This window comes from Bombus huntii, chromosome 12, assembly GCF_024542735.1.
Source record: "Bombus huntii isolate Logan2020A chromosome 12, iyBomHunt1.1, whole genome shotgun sequence".
Taxonomy (NCBI): domain Eukaryota; kingdom Metazoa; phylum Arthropoda; class Insecta; order Hymenoptera; family Apidae; genus Bombus; species Bombus huntii.
The window spans coordinates 11,309,655-11,332,937 of record NC_066249.1 but is presented as its reverse complement, the minus strand read 5'-3'; the positions used below and the strand labels follow the sequence as shown (position 1 = coordinate 11,332,937).

Sequence of the window (23,283 nt, the reverse complement as noted above, 5' to 3'; positions counted from 1 at the left end):
TCCTTCCGCTCCTCTCTCAATTCTGATCGAACGCTGCTCCATCCGCGGCTGCCTCGTTTTTTATGAACACCGTGTAAAGCCTGCGCGGGATCAAGGGACCGCCGATCGAGAGGATGAGGAGAATAACGTGTTCGTCTCGAACGGAGCAGTTGGCGATTAGTTTCTATTATTTTCGTACGGTTGGGGAACGAAGCGATACGAAGTGAAACTGTTGAAATTTAAACAAACGACTGAAAGAAGTGGAAACGGTGGGACGCGTGTTCTACTTGAATTCTTCTCGAGACGTCAGAATTGATATTCCGTGTCAACAACAAGGGCATCACTCTTCGCGGATGCGAGAAAGGTCGACGACGCGACGGCGAATGGGCGCGTTGACGTGTCCCGATGGATGCATTTTTAACGGCACGAAAATAGCGGCAAAAACGCGGCGTTCGGCTTCGTTGCCGCGGAGAAGAGCCCATGGAGTTCATCGCAGACAAAACAGCGACAGCTGCGACAAAAACGAGCACGATGTAAACGGCTACGACGACACGGTGTCGGAACCGAATTTCATGTCCCCTTCTTTCCACTGTGTTTCATTTGAATCCTCGCGTCGCTCCCTTGGCGTGCACCTTCAAAGTGGTGTAAGAGTACATAAAGTCTAGCGCCGGTTCCCGTTCGTTTCGCATCACACGACTATTGAAACCGCGCGTCTCTCACTAGCAAACGTTGTAATCGCCAAGTCTCGGTCCTCTACTAAACGTCAACGACCAAAGTGAACCGAAGTTGGCACATAATAGCGCGTAAAAAGCCCGTGATTATTCATTCTGAAATATCGCCACTCTCTATCTGTTCCCTTTCGTTTCTTTATCATCGTTAAAGTAGATCCGTAAAAACCGAAACAGTGGATTGTTAGCGCTCCTAACATTTCGCCACGAAACGAGGATAGATTTCGCGTGATCATAGGATACCTGGACCGAGCAAATACACTCGTCGAAGGCGCGGGACCAGGTACACGCGTCCATGGATCTAGAAGTCGCCGAGGTCAGGCACACTCGCAGCGACACGACCACGATATCGACACCCGGCTCGGCTCGTAAACCTAACCCCTTATGGCGACGGCGAGTACGTGGTTTGCACGGCACGTCGCTATCTCACGAGAGGCCAAAACGAGTGAACCCGCGTGAAAGAAGGAGGGAAGAGAGCTCGCGCTGGTCGATATGTAGATAGAAGAAGTAGGTGTACAGTATGTAACGTCGCTCGGGAGACCCGTTGCGTGGGCGAGACCTTCCGTTACTTTACGATTATTTTAGCACGGCTGTCCCGACTTGATGTCGCTGAAATCGCAGCAGAAAAACGTCGAGGGGAAAACACGAGGAAAGATGATCGTTTACGACGGATTGGATGTCCCGCCGGATAATCGATGCTCCGTGATCCAGCGAATTTTATTCGAACGTTCGGCTAACTGTAAAAACTGTGTTTCTCTCAAGTTATGCTAGGATAAGGAAATTGGCTGCTTCGCGCGGAACGTCCAAGTGCTTGTTATCCGTCGATAAATTCTCGAGTTGTCTAGAGCGAGTCCCTTGAATTATTTAAATCTTATTTCTATAGAAGCGAGTATCAAGGACCGATAAAATTTGTCGAAGAAGAGATAGACAATTATGATATAGGATGGAGTAGTCGGAAAATCGTACGACCTCGTGGATGGACAAGTATTCAGATTGCATTCGCATTAGTACCGTTTTTACGACGAGCGCTACGCGATAAAGATGAAGTAGATCCAGACGACCTTCGACAGACACTTCCCGCAAGCCTCGCGGTTGCGAAATATTAGCGATAGTGCCGTATATCTAACCGTTTGGTTAACTATACCGAGATGCTGGAGAAACTATTGGATGGGATCTTCCATCCAGGACGTTGATCCTTGGCGTGTCAACGTTCCGTAAGAACGATTACATAAAAGCTATTTCGGTGCCGTGACCCTTGTCTTTCTCGTGATTAATGAAAGCGACGAATTTATAAACGTTCCGATTCTGAACAGGCAAGGTCATTACCTTGCTATTTTACTCGGCATCTCGAGGTCGTGTATCTTTAAAGAAACACATTTCGATCGACCGATTACACGAAATGAGGGACGAAATCGTAGAAAATTGCTGGAAGTTAACCGATGCACGACAACAGAGCTACACGAAGGCTTGCAGGCCGCGAAATGAATATTCAGCTGTATCGAAAAACGCACTGGCGTGTACCCAGTACTTTTCCCGGTATCGCGTCGCAAGATGATCGACCATGTAAAGCGATCGAAGGGGAATTTGCATCGAGTTTCAGCGCGGCAATTTGTACCGGCGCGAATAACTGCGCAGAGAATGCGAAAAGAGCGACGGCAAGGTAACGACGACTTCTCCGTCGTCCTCGTGTATGTAAATGCGCGGAGGCACCTGCAGTGATAAATTGATTATCCCTGCTGCCCCGTGCCTCCTCGCCTCTCGCTGGCGAGGACCCGATGGAACAACGCAGCCGCTCTCGATCGGCCGGAGCCTGGATCGCATTATAATAAATACATAATATCGGTACTTTACATGTTGCGCGGCCAAGAGACCTAAAGAACGCCGGTAAGTGGTGGCCTCCGGCGAGGACCGTGCAATTTTGAGAATTTTTTACGCCGCCTACGACGCAACAACGTCCGCGAATATAAATATGCACACGGTGCTCCAGATAGTAGCTGTCTTCCATTACCACGCCCCCGATTTTCTGGATTCCCTTAATGCATAGAACGCTGTACTATTTCATCGATATTGGCATCTTTATCGGCGGCCGGCTAGCCTCATCGATATAAAATCGCAGGGATTTCGTGTTTCGAGATCGAACGAGGCTCTCCTCGATACACGATGCCAAAGTGCCACGTAGAAGCGTGTTACACGAACGAGAGAACAGGGACGGGTTACGGTTCTCTGTCAGGGATGCAGAGGGAGAAGAGGAGAAGGAGGAGGAGGAGGAGGAGGAGAAAGCGGAATCGCATTGTTTCTCTTGTCGTGGCAATCCGTTTGTCGGAGCACTCCAGTCGAGCGTTCTCATTCGCCCTTCTACTCCGTCTAGTCTCATCGTCCAGCTCCGGCTTCTCCACGTCCGTGCTCTCGTCGAGTGCTTGGACTTCTCAACCACCCTCGAATCGACCCTCCAAGCAGCAGCGGAAAGTCCCCCCCGGCCATGCACGCGCACCCTCCAAACGCCGACAATTAGTTTCCCATTGACCTATACCGCGGACCCCTTCGTGGTACGGCTTTGCGAAAGAATTAAACCAGAACAACAAACAAACAGAGAAGCGATTACTCTCTTTCGTTGGGGTGGACGGTGTTTGGATGTAGCGTGGCGAGAAATCGTGAGAGCCTACACGATTGCTTGCTACACGCTCCGAACAACACACGTATGGAGGAGTATCTCTCAGCCCTCGAACTGTTGTCAGAATTTATGGAGTCGATTTTCGAATTAAGTTTCAAATTAGGAAAAAGAATGTCTATGTGGTGAAATTCCAATCGACGACATAAAAGTCAGGTAGACGGAGAACGAAGAAAGTCGGACTCGGTCGAGGCACAAGCTCATTACCGAATCTCGCAGCAGATCGAGCAAGGCGACGTGGAACAAAACTGGTCTGGCAGCGAGCGAGCCGCGTATACGTGGCACTGATAGCGGCGATACTAGTCGATACGTGGTGGGAGCGCGTGTTAGTCGCGAGGCTCCGTGTGTCACGTCCGGCAGGTAGCGGCAGAACGTGTAGCACACGCGCTCAACCTTCTTTTCACCCCCCCCCCCTTTCCTATCCCTCCCTGGCCCCGGCGTTGCAGAGACGCCGGTTGTAATTAAACGGCGAGGATGCTGCCGGAATAAAAGTCGAGTGGCTCGGCTAATTAACGACGGCGAGGTGTTGAAATCGAGTCGCAGTATTTCACGTGGAGGAGACCCCGGTTGAACCTCTGGTCGCCGCGCGACGAGCGTGTCGCAAGCCCGAGAAACGAGCCACGGGGACCGCAAGAAAAAACGGGCACCGGTCGACCGTATGGATTCTCGAGACACGGGCAACTAATAGGGCGGGGTGAGAAACACGTCGGCGAACAGATAAGGAGAGAAGAAAGAGACCCATCTGGCCCGGCATAATAATTTGTGCTCTCACCAACGTTCCTCGTTCGACGGGGATGAAGAAGAGAAGATCGAGAGTTAGTTGTCTCAATTATAGAGGAATGAGAGAATCCACGGTAAAGGGAAAAAGAAGAGGGTAAAACACAGCGCACCGCGTGTGTAACGATAAAAGATGAAAGGAGGGAAAAAAGGGACGAAGGCTTGGAAAAGGTGGCTTGACTGACCTGTATCGAATTGCAAATTATGATCGATCCTCCCCCACCCCGTGCACGCCATTTCTAATAAGAAATTCGATTTATCGATGTGGGCGAGGCATCGTGGTTGCGTACACGCTCTCGTACGGCGATATACCGCAGCGTGTAGTAAAACAATAATAAAACGGATGGAAAATGGACGAGTTCCATGTACCGTTATTTCGCAAAAGGAGCGATGGTCGTCGATAATATTTTTTCAAGGAGTATCACCGCTCGAAAGAAGGGAACAGGGATCGTAGCGTGTGTCCCTGTGAGTTTCTTCGGCGTGTTTCTCGAAAGCCCGACCAAGTTCTGACGGTCCCGCTACGAAAGAGGAGAAAAAAGCGAGAACAACGAGGATCATTGTACTCGTGGATCGAACGCGACGGATTCCTTGTACGATGGAATGTAACGCCGTAATAACACGGTGAACGTACTGGTAATATCTGCCGAGGTATATGCGAAGTACCTCTTGTACGACGATGTAAACGCATCAAGTGCCGCTCGGCTACGTTCTAATAGATATACCTTCTCTTCCACCATATCCTTTTAGCAATGAACATCGAACATACTTTAAGCTAACGTCGAAAAGGGACTCGAATGACTATTCGATGCGGTCGCTATGCTCGTAGTGCCGAGCGGCAAAGGTCGGGTTGTATACACGTTAAAGGTACCTGCTGGCACTTACTTCTTGAAAACGTTGTTCCTGTCTGGTGCCTAACGTTTGAAGGATACGCTAGGAATTCCTTTGCAATCGTCTATCGTGTATTGCAAAGGCGTAGACGTTAACGTAACGATACTGTTCCTCGCGTAATAGGATACCCATTGAACACTATGAAGTTTATCGGTGACTTTTATAGTTTTTAAAAGCGGGCCAACTCGTTAATTATCCGGGTATCGGCTGTCAGACTGTCGAGTGCTCCTTTCTTGAAAGGTTACGCCAAGTTTCGTTCTATTTTCGCGCGAAGTCTCAAGAATTTACCGACTCCGTTGTTTCCAGTCCGTTCCATCTGCACGCGCTCTCTCCATCCTTCGCCTCTTCACCTTCAGCGCCCATTGTAGTCGACGAAGCCGGTGCGCGCATTGTGCTCCGACACAATAATAATTGCGCTAATGATCGCGCTCGAAAAGCGCTTCGTAATCAGTGGGTACGAACCCCTTCCGCCTCTTTAGTCATCCTTTAAAGTATCCTACGAAAGTATTACAAGTTTCGTCCAGTCTGAAATCTGTTAAAAAGTGCAAGTTGCAATTCGTAATAAAAGGGGCTACGCACAGTCGTGGGCTCATGAATCGTTCGAAAGCCTCCGTCGTGTCACCGTCGGGAAAAAGCATAAAATCGTTCGAGTATACGCCAACGAGAGAGTCGGATTATAATTCCCTTCCCTTCGGTCCTTCGAACAAGACAGGAAGGGCAGAAAATGAGAGAAAAAAATGGAGAAAAAGCCGATCCACCTTTGTCGAGCAATTTTGTGAACTCCCATCGACAGAGAGAACAATTACGGACGAATTAGCGAGAAAAAAAATGAATCTATCCAGACGCAGACAAAATTAAAAGGGGGGCAGGGGTGGGGGTAATGAAAGAACCGGACAAAATGAAAGAGACGGAGACAGGAGCACCGACCTCCGTTGAACTCGTGCTCGTCACACAGGCCCCTGGTCCACGTACACGTTAAAGGGATAACGTGGACACGCGTGTGAGAACAGAACGTACATTCCTAGGACGCGCGTTAACGTACATAGGAAAGCGGGTAGGATACGCCACGCGGGGGCACTCTCTTCATTTCCAGGCTGTCACGAGCAGAAGAAGATTCGGCCTGCGTTTGACAGCCCCAGGGTCTGGGTTGGGTGCTGCTGCTGCTGCTGCCGGGGCTGGGCCGTAGGTTGGGAGAACTCCGTGCAGGGGCACGTTCGAGGTGGATGTGGATGTGGAGGTGGAGGCAGAGAAAGAGAAAGAGAGCAAAGCGGAGAGAAGACGAAGGGGTAAGAGAGGGAGATGTGGAGAGAAGGATGGGAAGAGAGGGAGAGCAAGTCGGCGTGTGCCCATGTGCCGGTACCACCGATTGTACGGTGCCGTACCGTGCTACATCGAGAAACCACCCTTCCCTCCTACCTTTCTCTATTCCATATAGCTTCGACTCACCCTCCACTAGCACACTTTCAAGCTATATTCGTCTCTTCCACGTTTTTTTTTCTTTTCCTCTTCTCCCTTCTTTTTTTGTCTCTTCGCTTCTCCGTGTATATTTTCCTGGCGTGTTCTTCTCTCCCTGTCCTGCTCTCTGTCCTCTCGCTTCTTTGTCCCCCGATGATGCAGCCGGCAGACTCGCTGCCTCCGTCCTTTCGTAAATTCCGCGTTTTAATTATTCCACCGTGTTTCCTTTGTCCTTTGGCGCGCGTACTCGCCAATGTGCTCGAGCACATCTCTCGAGGTGGACGAAATAGAGCACGTCTGCCCTGAAAAGCTTCTAAAACGCTGGACTAACGGCAACGATTGATGAACGACACTAGGAATACGTTCTACGTGAGAAACGTAATTTTCCGACGAAAAATATGATCTGCTCTAGGAAAAATGTGGGAAATAATAAGTAACCTACATAATCATTATTTCCAGACGGTACGCAGACACGTTTTGCATTTCAATGAAGGACCATGGTCGCTTGGATTTTCATATTTCGGAAAATATCGCATGACCGTGAGGCGATACACGCGTTGCTCGACGCTGAAGTGAGAATAAAGACGCCGTGAGGCAGTCGATAACGACAATGAAAGGAAGAGGCGAAATTCGGAGAGGCCGCGCGGGAGTCTGCTACGCGATAGTTGGAAACACGTACGGAGTAGACGGGAAACGCAGATGCAACGACGGCTGCTGTTTAATATCGGAGTCACATATGGGCACGCTCTGAGACACATTTCACTAATATTGCACTGCGGCCCAGCCGCCGAAGCGAGAGCGGAGTCGCGCGAATCCCAGTCACACACGCTTTACATATATCTCGGCGCATTAATATATTCAACACATATGAATATTGCTCGGAGATGAACAGAAGAAACAAGGTAGATAGCAAAAGGAAGAACAGAGAAGGAGGGAGGGGAGAGAAGGTGGACGGAGAAAGAGAGAGAAATGGTGCATTCTCTCCAGCTAAACCATTGTGCCTATCTTCGACTTCATGAAATCTGCAGTTCTCCCTCTCCGTTTCTCTTCTCTTTCTTCTCCTCCTCTCTTACTCTCTCGCGACTATCACTGTTATGTATGACTCCACCTCTCGCTCCTTTCTCACTCCCCGCTATCTCTCATTGTTCTGCGACAGAGCTTTGTGCTTTGTGCCTCCCGCAACTCCGGAACTATTTCCGTGCCTTTGAGTAAGGAACTAATGAATACGGACCGTGGATAGCGGCACGCCTGTGTATATCCCGCGACGTGTATCACGTTTATCGGGCTGTCGCCTTCCTTCTTCGTCTCCTTACTTCCTTTCCCTGCCTGTTCTTTTTCCCTTTTAACTTGCCGTATCGTCACGTGACGCCTCGATTGTTCCAACGTCCACCGATCCGCTATTTCCACCCGCTGCCACCGGTCGCCTATCTCCATTCCCTGTGTCTTTAATCCTTCTACCGTTTCACCTTTCTTTCTGATACTCCGACGACCATAACTCCTCCGTTATACAGGGTGTATCGCAACGGAACGACGATATTTCATTGAGAAGATAATGACGGCGGATTCGTTTCGTTACAATACGATTCGTACACAGAAAAATTCCATACGGTACACGGAAATTTTCATCGTTCGTAATAAGTTCCCCTCCTCACGTGTTTCGCCTTGTTCAAAGTTCCTCCTACTTTGAGATCCGCGTCACGGCCGAGTTCGTCGTGCAGTTTCGACGGGACGTTTTCGAGCGAGGCGTTTTCTGCCTCCATGGGAACCAATTACCCTCCCACCCTTTCGCAAGAATGGCCGCCCCTCTAGGCGATGGTCGCCGGTATGCGAGTCGCCTGTGTTCCTGTTGCTGAGTGACTGCGTGTAAGTACGCGAGTGCTACGTGCACGCGTCAATGCATGCGTTGCGATGCATCGCACTTGTAAATGACCCAATTACCGTTTCTAAACTTCTTCCGTATGATGTTCTGACGAAACCATAGAGGATAAATCTATAGGAAAGGGAAGATCCTTGAGATTCTTCTAAGAAATCCATTTATACGCGAGATATTTTATTTCAACGAAAGAAATTCGAAAAACTGAAATACAGCTGAAATACATTGGTCCGCGCGATTCTCATATACAGAGACGCCGTACTCCCTGAATACCTCTCGTAAGCTTATGTATTCACCTATGTAGGTATATATATACGAGCGTACATACGCACGTGAACGTGTGTCCGGTTCCTCCGTAAGAATGGTTCCAGAGGAAACTGGAGAGTAAGGGGCAAGAGAGACAAGGGGTAGAAGGAGAGGGAGGAACGCGGAGACGAAGGCTGGAGAGAGAGGAGCGCCGGTGATGGATCGTCCAATCAGTGCCGCGAGATGGAGCACGAGAGAAACGGAAAGGGAACGGAGAGAGAATGAAAGAGCCGGAGAATCTTCTCCACCTATGGCATGGTACGCAGCGGACGAGGAAAGGAGAGGAGAGAGGTCATGGTCGGGTCGGTCTCCTGCTAATCGAAGAACACGAGGTGGCCCTGTGCGGCCTCGCCAGAGAAACCCTGCCTTCTCTCTGTCCTCCGTCGTTTCTTCGCGAAGCCTGATTCTCGGCTATTGTACGAACCCGCTCCTTGCTAACTCCTTTCCGCGAAAACTCTGACCAGGATGATGAATTCGCAATGACGGAATGATGTTTCCACGCCGAACGTTTCAATCGTTCATCGGCAACGCATCGACAGATGGAGAAATTCAAGCTGGTTTCTGGCAGATCTCACGGACACACCGTTTAAGCAACGTAGTGGTAATACAAAGAGAGTTCGAGTCTGCAATTAGAACGGTGGAAGCTCGCTTTTAAGGCGAGCTAATTATAAGACCGCATCGATCACCGAGCGAGACAGTGTTCCACGGTTTTCTCGGGCGAATCGCGATGTACCGGTTAGAATGGGCAAAGAGAAGTGCGGTTACGAGGGTTGGAGCGAAGGGTCGCGAACCGTGAGCTCGAACATCGTTCAAACCACCGTGCTGCGGAATAGCGGAGGGGTTGCTGGAGATTGGCGTTACCGAGAAATCCTACTGGAATGACTGTTTGCGCTTGAAGCGCGGTACAATAGCGTAACTTCGATATCTATCAACGAACTGGATATACGTATAGACGATAAATTTCATCTTCGTTAAAGTATTCCGTACGCTACGAAAATGACTCGAGATCCACCAAATAGAGTCGGAAAAAACAGGGAATATATGTTGCGTTTCCACTGCAAGACAAACACGAAACAGCGGTACGTTCTTAGCGTTATTACCGAGGCAAAATCTCGATATCCGGTCGCGCTCGATGGGCCTTCGAGTGCCTCAGGAAAAAGACGAAAAAACGACTTGCTATTGAATCGACTACGCCACTGGCCGCAGAGAAGGTTAAAAGAGGAAAAGAGAGTGGAGAGAGGGCGGCTAACAATGGCCGCCAACCAAAACATCCGATAAATCTAACCGGCCTGGACCTCAAGCCCCGAGGGGTTTTAAACTCTCTCACCCCAAAACACCGTCGACGCGGGCGCAACCCTTACATTACGTTACACTCGACGGAAAAGGGAGCCATGTCGTGTACCATTGCACCAGTGTGGACCGAGGGTGGCGAAGGAGGAGAGGGTTAGCCTAGAGCACCGTTCCTGCGAGGCGGGCAAAGGGGTGCCGAGGGGGTTGATATGCGATCCACGAAAAACCAAACAGAGAAAATTCCGTCCCGACTCACTCTTCTTCTCTGGTCACCCCTGCCTCGAGTCCCTTATACCTCTCGACCAACCCCCAACACACCCGCTAGGACAGTAACGAGATCTCCCGTGAATGAGCGGTCAAGTAGCTTTTCGACGGAACTTCAACGAATTTGACAAACACGACCGCGTAGTAATTTATTCGCTCGCACCCTGGTTGCTCGCCGACACTGAAATCCCGCCGAGTGGGGCGAAACTGAGGCCGTTTCTTTCTCGGCCGTATTTATTTCGGAACGAAGGAAAATTTAAACGTCTCTTAAATTTGTCGGCGACAGGCGCGACCCACTTCGAGTAACCAAAGCGGAGTGATAAAGTTTTCTCGTTTGACGAACGAACGAAAGAAAAAAGAAGAGGATTCATGTAACCTCGTGTCTTTCGTTGAAATGTAGAGACCGATCTATTTTCTCCAGATGTTTCGAACGTTATTGTCCGTTGAAAAGTCTCTATCCTCATCAAGATAAACAAAGTACACACGATTGACGTCAGATATCTTAACGAAAAATCTGCGAAACGCGTGACGAAGGAGTAGAGAACAAATTAGAATGAGGTCGCGAAACAAGTTTGTCGCTGTTTCCGCGCGCTAATCCCTGTTGGCTCGGTCGACGGTACTAACGAAAATTAAGAACACGTTGCAAACGTTATCGTCGGCTGGATTGAACGAGCGAAAATAGTTACATTTGAAGGCGAGCTGTAATTTTACGAAACTGAAAATAACAGTGGACATCGAGCAGAGACCACAGAGCGAACGGTCCGGCCCGTAATGAATCAGGCGGTAAAAATATATAATCGGGGATAATGCAGACGCGGTAACGCTGTCGTCGATGCGGAAACTCGATTCTCGTGCACGGAAGGGTCGACGTATCGAGAGTTAAGTGACGCCTGGAATCCCGCGATTTCTCGGCAGTCATACATAATTAGCCTTGCGAAGTTGGTCTACGACTGGGATCTTTCACGCGGCTGGTTAAACGGCGAACCACGTTTTCGTGTCGAAGAATGTCGATAGCTTCTAAACTACGTGCGCTTGAACGCTCACACGCACCGCCATCACGCTGTTTCAACGGTCGTCCACGTTCGTCTTCAAGAGTAGAAATTCAAAGTGTCTAGCGAGACTTTCGCGAATTTACCGAGAACTTTTCCATTAGCTTCAACTACGTTTTACCACGCCACTGCGATTCTGAGAAATTTACAGCTTGAACGCTACAAAAGAGTCGATTTGAAATTACGAGGGGTGGAAACAGCGATTCGAAAATTTCATGCAACCGAGTGCGGGATGGGACGCGTAAATTGCAATCGTTGCTGCGGTTCTATTAACGAGCTGCTAGGAAATAGTCATTATTAATAACCGGTGCATCCTGCAACAAAATTTATCCCACGCTTCCGGCCGGTCGTTTAATTCAGTCACCGATATCGGTTGCATTCAAAAACGTGCGCGGCCCAGTGCGATCTAGCCGCAGAGAGACGCGTCGGGGGGAAAGATTATGAACGCATAAATCAAAAATTAGCATTAACGATTCATTATTAACAGTCGAGCTGCGCGGCCGAGATAAAATTTATCCCCCGTTTCCGTATTTCGATTAATTAATGCGGCTCCCGTAGCGCTTTTTAAATGACAATATTAACGCACCGCCGCGGAACAGGCTGACGTTTTAACGAATGGATACCGTACGAAACTCAATAGACGAAGAGAAAACGCGCAATAATAATTCTAAACCTTTGTATACTTTCATCAATCGACTAAGAAGGTGTCGAAGTATGGAACTCGTCCGATTGTACAGCAAACACGATAAACTAAATATATGTACCTATCGTTCTTTCTTCTACTAGTTTGTTTGATTACCGATGAGCTACACCATTATTTACCCCCCTTTTTGCTTAACGTTCTCTACCAGCTGTCTATCAAAGTCCCCTACATGTATTCAAAGTATTTCAAAGTTCCGCGCTCTACACCGCAATTACAATTAAACCTCGATCGGCCTCTGCTACTTCGCATATTTATCCATCGCGTCGATATCTCGGTTTAACCGGCACGATAAAACGGTGCTATTGCTATCGCAATTGTCGTCGTATAGAAGAAAAGATCGCGAAAAGAGCAAAACGAAGAAGCCAGAAGCTTTCTCGAGAGCGCAGATCCCGCGTCCACTGCTCCACCTTCTCTCTTTGCGGATCCGTCGGTGTGCTCGTGGCTCAGTCCGTGGGCGGAAGGAAGAGGTCCATATGAGAGAGGCGAACGAAGAGGAAGAGGGACCAGAAAGAGGGACAGACAGGTCGGTCCGAGAGAGGAACCCGCGGCTGCCATGGTTACCGTCGCATTCCCGCCTCGCCTCGTTGCCATGGAGACGCCTCGTGGACCTCTCTCTTTCACCTTCGCTTACCCTCTGTCTGTCTTCTTCGTCCTCCCAGATTCTACGTCCCTTTCCCCCAAACCAATCGTCGATTCCTTCCCGTTCTCACACCCGGGATCTCTTATACCGTCTCTCTCATTCCCTCTCTCCGGGTTTCTCCCCGTCGCGTCGCGCCAACTCGCCAGGCTTCTCTCTACCTCTGGCATTCGCTCATATTCTCTCCGTTCCTTCGAACGAAGAGGAAGAGAGGGCCCGAGATAAAGAGGAAGCGGCGGTGTTCGCGGGCGCATGCGCGATACTCGTGTCTTCCACGACGAGCCTGGACGTCTTTCGTTTGGAATCGTTCGATTAGTTATCGGCTGAAAGTGATTTACGTCCCCTTATCGAGGTCCTCCTTGGCGGCCGCGTAATTTAATTAAAGGAGAAATCGAAGATGGACAGCTTGACGATCGTTTCCGCGAGAATTGGACGGGCATCGATAGGTATCGATGCTCGACATCATCACGCCACTGCGATCGCGACCCACCGGTAGCAAAACGAGACTAACGAGACACAGACGAGGAATATTCAAGAAATCAATCCCCTCTTTCGCGTCTCAGAGCATATATAATATATTTTTCGTTTTTTATCTCTGGATATTTCGTGCCTGAGTATATCGTCGATAGGCAGCGATGTTGTAACACGTCGAGATGGAACAGGGGCGCGCGCGCGTGTGTACGCGTCGCAGCATGGATAGACAGGCGGAGGTGTAAGCGGCTTGCTTTATAAGCCCCGATTCTGATTGGCCGTCGCGTCACCCGATATCAATATTTATTCAACGCGGCGAATGCCCGAGGCACGATTAAAACTTGTTTATGCCGCGAACGATTGCGCTCCTCCCACTGACGGCCGCGTATATCGCGCGCGTCCTCACTGCACACCGTGTCTGCATGCGTATTTCAGACACTCTCGCTCCCGTTTCGTTCCTTTTTACACTTGTTTCTTCGTCTCCTCTTCGGTGCTTCCTTCGTGGAAATTTATTCGAAGGATTAAGAACGAGACTCTTCAGGTTCCTCGTAAACATCGTGCAGGCTAGTAGCTTTCGATGAGAGAGTGGAAATTCCCGACGAGTACCTGATAAATATACTACGCGCGAAATCACGAGCCTAATCGCGACGATTAATGCTAGTACTCCACGGGGACGTTAAACAGCCAGAGTCCCGTTTAATTAAGGGTAACGTACGAGCGGCTGAAAATTTCCACAAGAGTTCGGCTAGAACGTCGGAGAGTACGCGACCAAAGAAAACCAGGCCGGCCCATATTTCGCCCGGGATATTCAATTTAGAGAAGGGTGAAAAGTTTCAGAAGAGAAGTGAGAAGAGAGAAGTTCGTAAAACTTACCGGGGCTACCGAGGAAGACGGAAGAGTAAAGAACGCCACGACGCGCGTCGCTCGCCGCTCGTTGCGCGTCCGGCGGCGAACTCCATTCCCTACGCGGACACCATTTACCTGAAGCAAAGAAAAAAATCGATTCACCGTTAATCACTGCCTTCTCAATATGACCTGGTATCAAACAAAATCGCCCTCGACCGGTTCTTTTCTAAAAACGCTGAATTAGAACCGCACGGTCATGTAATCGATGACCGTGAGCGAACACCGATCGGAGTACGAATCGAATTTGCATCGTGTGAACGATATCAGAAACGAGTCGAATCACCGAGAGAGTCGCCGCTCGAGAGTTTAATGAAACACATAAATTCCTGCAAATACATAGGGAAACATAAAAACTCTGTCGACCATCGAAAGAGGAGTTCCTCTTGGTGATACAAAAATAAATGTGGCTCTGTAGTAAAAATTCAACACAGGAACAGTTATTACACGGATACGTAAAAAGGCGGAGAGCAATATGTGCGCGTGGAAAGAATGCACCGAGTCTCGATACACAAAGGGCGCAAAGAATTCGTGATGCGAACGATCACGACTTCGACCAGGGAGATTCTATCGCGTGCTGCTCCATATATATCCCGTTACTTCTTTCCTTTCTTTTTCCTGGCTTCACTGGTCGGCATGCGATCTCACCCCTGCCGCGGCTCGTTCGACCAAGAATAATCGCACAATTATAATAATTAGATAAACGCGCGAGGAGAGCTTGTTGCGTTAAGAGCCGGTACTCGCTCAAACGGGTTCACCGCCTACCGGAATGTATCGAACGAATCTTCGTAACGTCGCGCCGGATACGACAGATGCACTGGCGATACCGAAACGCGAGATATTTCGTATTTCACGATTAAATTATCGTCGATTAATATCAACGTTGACGGTAGCGTGTTCGAAAAAATTCTTCTTTTATATCTTTTTTTTTTTCTTTTCTTCGTGACATCGAGAGTACGATGATAAATCAAAGCACTCAGCAGCAACGTAAATACATACGACGAAAATAATCAGGAACTACGAAAGGAGAAATGATCGAATCACGAACCGATTAACGTGGCAAACGGGAGGCCGCGAGACTGATTTATAAGGCGGACAAGAACGAGTTTCGTAGCCAAGGTATTGCAATTTTCCGGATGCGAAAATAGGAAAGGTATCTACTTTATTTCCAGGGAGATCCCAGCTGAATGAGGATACACGGTAAGAAAGGGTGGCACCGGGGGATAAGAGTAAGCCGCGGAGCGAAGTAATTTCACACGAGAGAGTAGGGTCTCGCCCGGGCGGCCGCCGGATCCGCCGGAGCTACAGTCTTATCTACGGAAATATAGCCGACCATCCCCCGGCGAAAATTATATTCTTGAAAAGCAGAAAATTGCTTCGGAAGCTGTGGACCAAGCGCGCCGATATTAGATGTCCTCCTTCGTGTGTCTGAACCACGGACCAAAATAACGAATCATTTTATTATCCATGACACCTAATTAAACAAACCGACTGCACTGTCTTTCAGCTCCTGATAATGCGATGGAAAACTAAAACTTGCGTGAAAAATATAGAATTTTACCCGTGATTTAAGGTGCCACTACGAAAAGTAAAAGTCTCTCTCTCTTTTCAAAAGGTTCAGCGGAGTAAAAAACGGAGCTGGGATTCTAATTCTACGGCCCGAGGAGAAGGTGCGTTTAACCCAAAGTTACGGTTATGGTTAGTCGTGTTAATTTGTAGCCTAGCCAAATGACAGGGCCGAACCAGTGATTCGAAAGTAATGATTATCCCTGGCTCGGGGGACAGCTGGATTCACGTTAATGATGAGGAGATTAGAGATTCGATGACGCCTAACTCACGGATCAACGTGCGTCGAAAGACGAATTCGAATGAATTTCTCGAATATATCCGTGTGACAAACGAGAGTGAAATAATATTTTGGAATAACAGAGACGAGGACGGTATTATGGGAGGAAAGACGCTTCAGGCAGGTAGAAGTATGGGTCGAGAAGGAACGAAGTCGAGACCAGCTCGAGATCCTTCGGAGAAAGCGAAAATGACTGCTTCACGTCGATGGAATCCTGCCTTTCTACGCTGGAAGGAGGAACGAGCGAATAAACGATACATCAGGATTATTCGGAGTCGGTCGCCAGCGTTGTCGACCCATTAAACACTGGCAGACCGTGCGTCACAGTTATCCCCGAAGTCGTCGATGAAACGGGACTCCGGGAATACCTGTAGGATCCTAGAGTGGAGGTGAAGCGGCCGTGAAGAAATTTATAGCCGCTAAGAGACAGGGTGTAATCATACGCGTCACCCCGTCAACTCTGTAACCGTGATTTATCGTGGGAATTTTCAAAGACGTCCGAGAATGTCTGCGATGCTCTATAAACGGATACCACGAATTCCATTCTATTTGTCTATTTCCCGGTATTCATCTCGTTTGATAACGATCAATTTTTTAACAGTTTACCAGCAAATGTAATTCGTCCTATTAATCGAATCGTTCATAGACGAGATAGTCACGAGCTGATAATTGAATCCGGAGGGAAAGTCCATGGCAGACACACGAAAGCGACGATTCGAATTCATTGAAGCGCTCGAACCGCATCATGAATTATTCCGCCCCTGAAACTTTAATCACGGCCGATTCCGTGTTCTGAGGAGAGCAATCGTCGCATCTGGAAACGGAGCACGAGTCGGGCCGAGCGGGGGATTCGTTAAGTGGCATCAAGTGAGACGTCTCTTTTGAACGATCGCTGTGCGGCTAAATTGCGGGTTAACTTCGGGGTTCGCGTGTTAGCGACAGTCATGCCACGCGGTCGAGTCGTGTGTAGCAGATGAAACCCGGAGTGAATGAGATAGAAAGATCGGAGGGAAGGAGAGTCAGGAATCGAGGAGGGCCGAATTGGAGGAGAGGTGGATGATTCGACGACCGTCTTGTTCATCTTTCTCGCCGTCTTAACCGGAGACGAAAAGTCAGGACCCGAAGTCTGATACGTTCTGCGCGAGCGCGTCTCTCACTACGGTTCTGGTTTATTTTTACAGACTATCATACGCTCGACGATTGTAAATTGGAATGTAATTCGAGCAGCGCGTCCATGGATCTCTCATCGGTATCGGGTCCCCCGCTGTCCGCCACTGATTCATCTGCGTTAACGAGTGTCGTGCTTCCAGTTTCAGCGGATGGTTCGTTGAACTTTTTCGCTGGCCAATCGCACGGATATTCTCAATTACAATTCTGCTCTCTTTTTATGAGTCAGCCTCATGCATCGTGTTACTCCATTCGGTAGTCTGTCATCGGTTTTGTAATTCGTTTGGAATCTCGCTTGGCTGAGGGTTACTTGACCCGTTCGTTAATCTTCGACCAGCATCGCGCGAAAATAAAACGCAACATATAAGTGTCTTTTCAGTTCTTACGATTGCTTGCTATCAACTGTATATTAAATGTATATGTGAATTAAACGTGGATGAAACGTCCTAAGGATCGGTATAGATAAACATCTAAAAGGGCATAACGTAACGGCAGGATTCATCAACCATAGAAAACATAGACGAGGTTATAGGCCGGATATAGATACATTCCCAAAAACCCCATCGTATTGAGGTTGCGTCCTCGATATAAATAAATCAATATAACCTACTTCCACTCTGAGACGCCGCCCTCTTTCTCCGTAAGGAAGTGACGTATGAGACTCGCATCCTCTTGAAACGAGGGTTGAGGAGGCCACCCTGTTATTTCACAGTTAGGCTGGCCCCATCCCAGCTCGCGCCACCTTCAACCTTCTTCCACGCTGGCATCTTCTCTATCCGAGACCGAGCTTCGTCCCTAGTCTTGCTTCCAGGCGTGCACGAGTCCCTCGGGAAGCTTTTGTCCTCGAGCTGTAAGCGACTTCCTGACAGGCCAAGTTTGCACCTGCTCTCCTCTTGCCGCCGCCTGTAACTCTCCTCGCCCGTTTCTCTTTATTCTTCTCTTTCACTTTCGGCCTTTCTCTTCCCGTGACCATGTTCCTCTACATTTTTCTCTTTCTTCCGGTAACTTCAATCTAACCTTAATGTCAGCCCATACCACCCACCAACGTGCTACTGGCACGAAATTTATTCGGAATAGCTATCCTCGATCTTCCTTGTCCGTACTCTCGAGACTCTTCGTTTAAGGATAATCCATAGATGAATCAGTGAATATATCGAGATAATAATTAATTTTCAATAATTCGTCGTGTTAAAATTGTGACAACTTTACATCTGTTGAGGCGCATCCAACCTCGGAAGACACTTTCAACTGAGAAACTTTAGTTCTAAGTCTTTAATATTAGATATATTCAATTGCTAATTACAAAGAACTTTATTCCTTTCGTATTCATAAATAGATTGAAAATTTCATAACAATTCAACTACTTGACTAGGAAGTACACTTAACACCTGTAGTATATGTAGCGCCAAATTGAATGAATCTATAATCCTCGTGTCCCTTCTTCCCACTAGACCCAATGAACTTTTCATTTACCACGTGTCACCGATGGCACTATGATAAATTACGTAGAGTAGTTAGTATCTTTTCTCTAACCATTAAGTATCTTCGAATAAATCAGAGTGAAGGGGAAGAAGACGAAAGAACATACACGATAACTCCTAATCCAGCAAGCTTCCACCGTTATCGAGTTGTTCTTCGCATAGAATGGAAGATCACAGCGATAAAACGATCAGAATTTTCCACGACGCCAGAGGCGCACCACGGCTTGTATTTTCCGTTTCGCGTAGTCGGTGTCTTTCTCTCCCGGGGGGAGGTGGCAAAGCTGGAGGCGGAGGAGGTGGAGAAACAGACAGAGAGAGAAAGAGGAGAGGGACGTTCGCAGATGTTCGAGACGCCGGGTGATTAATGACGCCCGATAAACGTAATTTGTTGCGGGGCCGCGGACTCGTCTTCTCTCGGCTCGTCTTTCGAATTCAAATTGATAAACAGGACGCAGTTTGTAATGGCCGGTGGGTTGCGCTGCTACGGGACGGCCGGCTGTCGGACAAGCCGGACGACTTCACTGACCGGCCAGTATAGTAATTAATTTTAAGCAGCATGCTGCGCGATTTTCACTATCTCGACGCTACCGCTCTTCGTCTCCGCCGTTCTCCACCTGACCGTGACAAACACACCCTCGCCACAGCCGGACAGACGATTACCCTTCGCGCTTCCTTCTTTCTAACGCGCGCGATTCCCAGTCACCTGCTAATTCAATTACTTGCGATTTCAACGACCCACGAATGCCGCATAATATCTGAAAACTATCTTAGCGGTACGTTTTGCTTATTAGTTTTTCGTGAATGACTGCTCTTTCAAACTCCGAATTCCTGTTTTTCGCCAGTTGGTTACTGAGAAACTAAGTCCACATTCTCTTCCAAACTTATATACTGCCCTCTTTAGTTAAAATGCCTTACCTAGTGTCTTCTCATTTTTAAGATATGTAGAAATATTTCAAGTTCCCCATGTTTTTTAATTTTTAAGCACAGCTATTTACACAGTCTGTTACGAAAACATAAATAAATATAAAAAAAAAATGAAGAGGGACAAAGACAATACAGAGCAGGTATAAAACATCAGCTTAGTAGAAAGTGACGGATTGCTAGATAAAATATTTTAACTACAGAGAACGACATAGATCTCTTCTAGACTCTCCTACATCAGATCTGTGTTCAATTAACGATAAGTACTATCTGTATATTATGAGTGAACTATGAAGAGAATACTGAATTAACTATAAGCATTCTTCTTTGTAAATCCGCGTTATTAAAATAATATTATATTATTAAATATTATATTATTAATAAAACCACTTTCTAACAATATACTAACAAAGTCCGTATGTAATAATAAAAAAATAATTTGATGAGTCTCCTTAGAACAATTCACAACATTTGGATATTCTCTCAAGACCATCAAGATGGACAATCGTCATAAAGGGATGGTATAAACGGACGGCGAGACGAAAACGAAACGAGTTTGATAGGGATGCGATAGCGTGACACGCGCGCCGAATCGAGTGGACGTTATTAAGAGGAATAAAGATAAGCTGTGGAGAAGTGGGACCGGGATAGAAAACGCGCGTTTCAGATCACGGAGAACACGTAGGCGCGTACAGATCGGGGTCTCGCACGTAGGCGCGGCTGACAAACGCAGCTATGGTCCACGGTGTGTCGCGCGAACGCGCGATTACCATTAAACGCGTAATGGAAACGGGTCCGAAGGAACCTGGTCACCGACGATAACATCGAACAAAGGTGTTAACGTAACTCAACGGAGACAGGTGAGAGCACCAAGCTGCGGTGCTGCGCGCGGCCACTCGCGAACACACTCCGCTTCCGCGACTTCCTCCATAAAACGCAAATCCACAATTAACACTCTTTCCTTCCAGGACGCTCGAATTTACGTTGCCACTTAGCGCGGTCGTCGCGTTCCCCGTCACCCTTTGCCAGCCGATTCGAACAACCGTAAGCTGGATTTTTAAACACCATGAAACGGTCTCAAACGGAAATAAAAGCACCTTGCAAAACGTGGTTTATTAGTTCCTTTAAATAGTGCTCCGATCAGTCTACAGCGTTGAATCGATTATCGTTATTCGCTATGGCTGTTATATGTCATGGGAAAAGTTTCCAGATCGATATGGAAACGAAGACAGACGAAGCATTTCGTTGAGAGAAATACGTCAGCAGACATAATAAACCGAAAGTCCGTGGAATTTGAAGAAGAAACGCTGGTCTTAAAATAGGGAACGTAATAAGGAGCGTAATAATAGGCTATCCCTGACGAAAGCATAGATCCATTTTTAGGATTCGCTCCTGGGAGTACACAAATAGAAGAAGCCTGGAATTTGTTGGGAAAATTTCCACGGAGCGCTTCGTCATGCCTCGCGAAGGTGTCCCTTGCGTTTCAAAATACATACGTACATTCATTCCTCGGACCTCGAAATTCGGCTATTTTTACATTCTCCGCGGAGACCTATCTTGACCGTGTCTATTCCGAATTCGCGAGACGAGAAGAAGATCGAAGTCGAATTCGCTAGCCTCCATTGAAACAACAAACGAAAGGGTGAATTATCGTCGCGTCGACGGAAGAAAACAGGTCGAGGGAAATTCTCGACGGATCCTCGTCGGCCTTCCCTATCCGTATTCACGTCCGATTGTTCGAGTTATAAACGCAGCCCGCAGCGGAGGCCGTTTGATCGATGGCAGCCAAAAGCCAGTCGCGGCGTGGCGCGGTAGAGAGGTGGAGGGAGAGAGGGATGAATACGGAGTAGCAGAGAACACGAGGGAGGAGGATAGAAAGAGAATGAGATAGGAGGAGAAGACCGAAAGGGACGGAAGGGAACTGCAGAACGTGGGGCCGAACGGAACACAGAAGGTAGAGGCGAGGTAGTAGTAGGTGGTTGGGCGGTCGGAGGTGGTCAGGAATCACGGAGTGATGTCAGCCCGTGACTCGTGACACGCGCTGGTTTAATTAGCGCTACAATGCCGAATCTGTGTGCATGTGCAGCCAGAAGGTGGAAACGCAGCGAGAGAAAGAGGAGGCCGAGAGGGAGGAGGTGGAGGAGGTCGGAAATCGGACGATGGAGGACGCAAAGCCCGAGCAAACCGCACCACCCGTGTGCCCTGTTCCCGACTACGATTCACTCCTCTCTTTCTGGCACTCTGCCTGCCGACCTACGACCCGCCCCCGGGACCCCGGGACCACGTTCTCCGAATTACCGGTCCCGTCGCTGCAACAGCGGTGCACTTAGCGTAAATTCAGGGCGAATCGACGGCGCTTGACGTCCCCTTTCCCAGACCCCTCAATTTCCTCCCCCTCCGGACCGCGCTCCTTCTCCACTCGGTGCACCGGTTCGCTTCTATATCTCGTGTATATACCGATCGTCGAGACGCTTTCCTCTTGCTTTTGCTCTGGAATTAATGTTACGTGGAAACGGAGCGGGAGAATTTGAGATGGACGCGAGAGTAGCCTCGATATTTTTAAAATGAAACGCTCTTATGCCTGCTTGTGCTTAGGAAAGATTTCATTCTCTTCTCTCTGAAGCATATATTGATCGCTCGTTCGACTGTTCGATTTGCACTATTCGATAGAAGAGGAGAGACAAAGATGAAAAAGAAAAAAAGAACCTTTACGAGAAACGGGATTTTGATTTTTATTTTTTCTAGTTAGTTGGTTGACGTTAAAAAATCTTTATCGTGACGTAACCATGTTTCCAAACAAGTTTCGAGTGCAAAAACTAATTCACGATAGGCGAGAGATAGGAAGAATCTTTCCTCGAGCGGACAGGCTCGAAAGCTGACGTGCTCGCGCGTGTAGCGAAGCATATGTCGTCGACCAGCGCGACACACGGCCGAGATAGGAGAGATTTAAAATGTTGCGGCAGGTCGGGAGGACTAAATGATGATAAACTATCTCACTGGTCCCGGTAGACTGACCCTGCACACCGACTTGAATTACAGCCAAAAAACAAAACTACTCGCCGCTCGACGTGCACGGGCGAACAACTAAAACACGTCAACTCTGCTCTGACCAAGACGCAAAATCCTGGATCACTGGATTTTCCAGTTACTTAGTTATCATAAATTACACAATTTTGATCGAACAATCGGGACATCCTCGTACAATTATTTGTAAATATGAACGTTCCTATATCTTTCACTGGCGCTGGCTATGACAGATATTTGTACATATTTTCATTTTCCTTAGCTTCTTTCACTTTCCTTCCTTAACGAAGAATTTTTTTTATCATCCGTTACATATCATTATCATAATCATATGAGTATTACTAGGCGATATGAGATTTAATATATGTACTTGGATATATACACATACCAATTAATTGGTATATAAACGTTACAATAAATACAATACTCTGTAAATACTTTTTGTAGTCACTGTAATTCAGAGAAACACGATTTAAATTCGAAAGTGCAATTTAAAATTCGTGATGTAAATAAACCAAAAAGAAAGACGAATTATGTAAGGAATAAAAGTAGATCGACATTTGTACATTACGCAATACGGTTGGAGGTCAAATCTGAAATTACAAATAAACCGCATATACACATCCAGTGCCTTACGCTCTGAACGAATTTTCTTCGTCAAACCATTACGTTCCCTTGTGAAACCAACCGTATCTTCGATCTCCGCTAACGATCGTCCGAAGTAACGCACAGAAAAGCTCCATTTGCAACTGACTCGACTTATCAGCGGCCACCTTGGTACGCGGTCAATCCGTCGCCATTAAACCCCCAGCCACGCGATTATGGTCGTTACTTTTCTCCCTGTGTATGCTCG

The 23,283-nt window shown here is 47.9% G+C and overlaps 1 protein-coding gene across 5 annotated transcripts in view; it reads right to left on the bottom strand.

Annotated features, from left to right (window-relative positions):
• LOC126871971 (homeobox protein homothorax) overlaps positions 1 to 23,283 on the bottom strand; it is a 503,672-nt gene that overhangs the window by 216,319 nt on the left and 264,070 nt on the right. For 4 of the 5 annotated variants that reach the window (XM_050631394.1, XM_050631392.1, XM_050631391.1 and 1 more), the window contains one exon: positions 13,962 to 14,069. The exons of the other annotated variant lie outside the window; for it this stretch is intronic. In XM_050631394.1, the coding sequence (XP_050487351.1) occupies positions 13,962 to 14,069 (108 nt within the window). The remainder of the gene's footprint in view (positions 1 to 13,961; positions 14,070 to 23,283) is intronic. 5 annotated transcript variants of the gene reach the window in all.